Source organism: Panthera uncia, chromosome X (genome assembly GCF_023721935.1).
Source record: "Panthera uncia isolate 11264 chromosome X, Puncia_PCG_1.0, whole genome shotgun sequence".
Lineage (NCBI taxonomy): Eukaryota > Metazoa > Chordata > Mammalia > Carnivora > Felidae > Panthera > Panthera uncia.
In genome coordinates, this window is record NC_064817.1 from 13067190 (window position 1) to 13071767 (window position 4578).

General features: G+C 43.2%; 1 protein-coding gene across 2 annotated transcripts in view; it reads left to right on the forward strand.

Moving 5' to 3' along the window:
- Positions 1-4099, forward strand: part of NHS (NHS actin remodeling regulator) — a 253909-nt gene extending 249810 nt beyond the window's left edge. For both annotated transcript variants that reach the window (XM_049643525.1, XM_049643526.1), the window contains exons 8-9: positions 261-387; positions 2928-4099. In XM_049643525.1, coding sequence (XP_049499482.1) covers positions 261-387; positions 2928-3534 — 734 coding nt within the window. In that variant the 3' untranslated portion in view covers positions 3535-4099. The remainder of the gene's footprint in view (positions 1-260; positions 388-2927) is intronic.
- The last annotated feature ends 479 nt before the right edge of the window (positions 4100-4578 follow it).

The following is a 4578-nucleotide window of genomic DNA, read 5'->3' on the forward strand; positions in this document are numbered from 1 at the left end:
TTAAGTTTTTCCTTTCTTATGTCCCTGATAACATAGCACCCCGCGGGTTGGTTTTTCTCCCCCTTTTTTTTTTTTTTTTTTTACTTATTACAACAATTGAGATAAAAAGTTTTTGTTATTGAGGGACTGAGCTGTGACAGACATCTTTTTAAAAACAGCAGTAAGGTAACTGTTGTTCATTTATTCCACAAGTCACTGAAACACAGCAGCATGCCTGGTACCTTCCTCCTAAAGATGCGGGTTTTTTTTCTTAATTTAAGAATCGTCACCGAGTGATGACTCTATGATTTCGCCACTCAGTGAAGACTCTCAGGCTGAAGCAGAAGGTGTGTTCGTGTCTCCAAACAAACCTCGTACAACTGAGGATTTATTTGCAGTCATTCACAGGTGAGGCAACAATACCAAAAGTTTTCCTTTTTTCACAGGTGAGGCAACAATACCGAAAGTTTTCCTTTTCATAGTGCATCTCATGAAATGCAAATATGGGAAAGCCTTGTGTACTTGTGACACATTCAGCAAAAAAGCAAAGAAAAATTGTTTTTCCAAGTCAAAGTGACAGATTGACATTTGTGCGGGACAATGCAAGCCTTTATATATAGCTTGACCTCAACTGAGAGACTTTCATAAGAACTGCTGAAGGGAGATGTTTTTTCCATAGGAAAGACATTCTAGAACAAGTTCTCATTTGAAAACAATTTATGGTTAAGTAACTTAGAGTGAAAGCTCAAACGCTACTGTCATCTTGGACTGAAAATAATTTCTTGAGCCAAAAAAAAAAAAAATATGCTCACAGCTGTAATCCTACACTAGCAGAGACCAATGCAAGTTGATTCACTAGACAGAACCCAAGTTGGAGACAAGAGAGTGTATAAACTTGCCCATTTCATAGATCAGAACTAATCACTGCTCCCTTTTTTCCCTACCTTCCTAAAACTTAAATGTCTTTAATAACACTGGCCTTCTCTAAAATTAGTGCTCCAAATCCCACGAACAGAGAATGTCCTCTGGGCTGTTTTTCTAAGACACTGTTGCGTCCATGTTACCCATTCACATTCTCTCACCTGCCACCTGCGATCAAGAGCCATGTGTACAAGAATATATACTCCTTACAACTTGTGACCGATGGACAGAGCAGGAACTAGTGCTTGGAAAGTGATCCCACATCAGACTGAGCTATCCAATCCTGATGTGCCTACTCCTTTCACAACCACAACCGCCGTCTTCCACTAGGCCTCCGTGACCTAGATGGGACTCCCAAAGGACAAAACTCGGGGACTGTCTCTTGTACCTTATGAAATTGTATTTTTTGAAGCAAGTTTTTTCGCAAGCAGCTTACCATCATTTCCCCTGGAATTCTAGTTTTTAAGGGAACTTGAGTTTTCCGTTGATGTGGTTTTCTCATAAAGAAGGAGCATCACTCTTCAACTTTTTTTAAAGGAGTCAGTCAGAAATGCCTTCTGTGTGGCTGTTCCTTTAGCAGGCACACCTTTCCACTCAGAGAGTGAAGAATCATCAGTTTATGTTTTCTTTGCTCCATGTGTAGGCTAAGCTCCAATTATATTTCCCTTCCCCACTTTATCTTAGGACCAGTTAATAAAATGCTATATAAGTTAAAGAGCCGAGTTCTTACCCCACAGGACCAAATGTTAGTATCTGGAATAGTGGACAGAATGTAAGTAGCGGAGTCAAAAGCATCTGGAATGGAGTCTAAGCGCCGCTACTTCCTGACCAGTCTTGTCAGTTAAAACCTCTCTACCTATTCCTTACTGTTGGTGGAGATACCTATAGCTCGCATGTTCAGTTTTGACGCTAAGATAACATTTTAGCATCTAGAATACGGTAGATGCTACAAACAAGTGTTAGTTTGAAACCCCTCCCCTGCTGGCAGTGCTAGACACTGGCATGTGCAACATAACAACCAGGAAGGTTTGGGCGAACCAAAATGAGGCTGGTCTCCAACTGTAAAGTTGACATTTTCTCTATCCTATGGATTTTTAGGCTGGCGAAAGAGCATGTTGCCACTATTTATCAGTGAACTGAATCGTGCTGAAGATTCGCTAAATTTACACTATTATCAAGAGAAATAATATGATGATGGATGCCTAGGTTTGGTAGACTTTCTGAGCTTGGTAATCTTAAGATTTGCATTTGTGTAGGGTTTAATTATTTATGTACAGCACAGTGAGAGGAATAACCTCATTTTTGTGAGAGTTTGTAGAGCTCCAGAGGTGGTCTAGGTTTTCAGCTGTGCACAGAAAGTTGGCTTACTGACTTATACAGTGCTGATGTTACTAAGCAGCTATGGAAAATTGTATTTACAGCCCAAACCGGATTGATTTATTTAAAAAGTCACGTAAGAAATTTCTTTGTACAGAAAATGTATAAAGGAGACAGAATGGTATGATTCATCTCCTCCACCCCACTCACACCCATCACCCAAGCCTATCAACCATCAACCTCTAGCTAATCCTGTCCCATCCACACCTCCACCCACTTGGCTCTCCTGGTATTTCCCTGGAAACCAACCCCAGACCTCTGATCATTTTATCTGTGGTGAAGAGACAGATTTAACAAGAGAAAGCCAGAGTCCTTCACTGCCTACCCTCTAACCGGAAGTCAGGCAGCAGTATTTTCTTACACTCGAGCAAAACATCCCAATAGGTCCTTCTCTACATCCCCTAGTCATTATGTGAAATGGTCATTTCTAGAACCAGTTCACGTCCACTGGCTATCGGAAAGTCTCCCTCAGGCTGTGAGTGCTATCGGGGCAGGGACCACATCTCCGTCCTCATGTCCACTCCCCTGACGCTTACTACCCCGTCAGCTTGGGTGCACCGAGGCGCTCTTCAAGGAGGGGCACGAATATGCCTTAATGATTTTAGTTTCGTACAAAGCCACACAGACTGAATTTTTCCTTTTCTCAAAAGGTCCAAGAGGAAAGTCCTTGGAAGAAAAGATTCTGGGGATATGTCTGCTCGAAGCAAATCGAGAGCTGCTCTTGGCAGCGGCAGCGCCGGAGCCGGTTCTGTCACTTCGCCCAACAGCAGCGTGACCACGCCAAACAGCCAGAGGTCTCCCGGCCTCATCTACCGAAACGCCAAAAAGTCCAACACATCGAACGAAGAGTTTAAGCTGCTGCTGCTCAAGAAAGGAAGCCGCTCGGATTCCAGTTACCGCATGTCTGCTACTGAGATCCTGAAGAGCCCCATCCTGCCCAAACCCCCGGGGGAGCTCCCGGCGGAGTCCCCGCAGAGCGCCCATGAGGCCCATCAGGGGGCCCCTGGAGCCGAGGTGTTGTCCCCGCTGTCTCCATGCTCCCCAAGAGTGAACACAGAAGGCTTCTCCTCCAAGAACTTTGCCACCTCAGCATCCGCAAGGGTCGGGCGCTCCCGAGCGCCCCCCGCGGCCAGCAGCAGCCGCTACAGCGTCCGCTGCAGGCTCTACAACGCGCCCATGCAGGCCATCTCCGAGGGGGAGACAGAAAATTCTGACGGGAGTCCCCACGACGACCGGTCCTCCCAGAGCTCCACCTAGGTGGCCCGGGCCAGGCTGGCTAGCAGAGGCCAGAGCCCTTGGTCCTAAGAGGACGCAGGACCGGTGCGGAGGACTGGGGGGCGGGAGGGGGGGTGGGTGTCGGCGCACCACGGGGCACCATCGGGCACCATTGCTGCTTCCCAACGAATTCCTAAACATTCGCTGGGGAAATGGAAGCTGGTTTGGTCTTTCTTGATTATTTTCCATGTTTTTAAGTAGCTGCACCGTCTTTCATATTTTTCTTTAGTATAGTTTGATTTACCCAATCTCATTCCTTTTATAATACAGAATTTGAAGATGTCTGCTTTTCATGAAACCTAGAAAAAGTTTTCCCAGAGCTGCCTATTCAAAAAACAAAGCCCTCACTGTCATAATTCTTAAGAAGATGAAATTACTCTGGAGGTTTGGTATTTTTTTACATTAAAATGAACTACAGCAAAATTTAGAAGAAAGAACTACACACATGTAAATACCATATTTTTGATAAAAATGTGTAAATAGATTTATCAATGACGAGTGGACATGTGGCCAATTATCTACTACACACCAACTGTTTAAAAAACACAAGAAATAAACTGTAATAATTGTATTCTGTGAATACCATTTTCATATCAAATACCATATTTAAATGTCCACCAATATGATTTTCTGAGTGATAAACCTCAGTTATGAATTTTAAACTGGTGAAATAAAGGAAATCTTGAGGTCATATACTGAAACGTGATTAACTTAATGAATTCAGACCTAACCATTTTTGTGACAAATTGCAGCACCAAACAAGCAAATAGTAACACATGGCTATGATTTACCATGTGGTAATTTGGACAGAATGGAAAGCATGCTTTTGATTTTTTTTTTTAATCAATGAGAAGAACCATTCTCAACACAAAGCCCCGAAGAACAGCATCTGACAGTGTCTTTTAGACTTTTAGTTTTTCAATGGATTGCTTTAAAGAGAATGAATAGGGGAAACAATACTTAATTTTAGGTTATGTTTTATATTAGGCTACTGGGGGCATAAACAGTCATAATCTAATGACTATA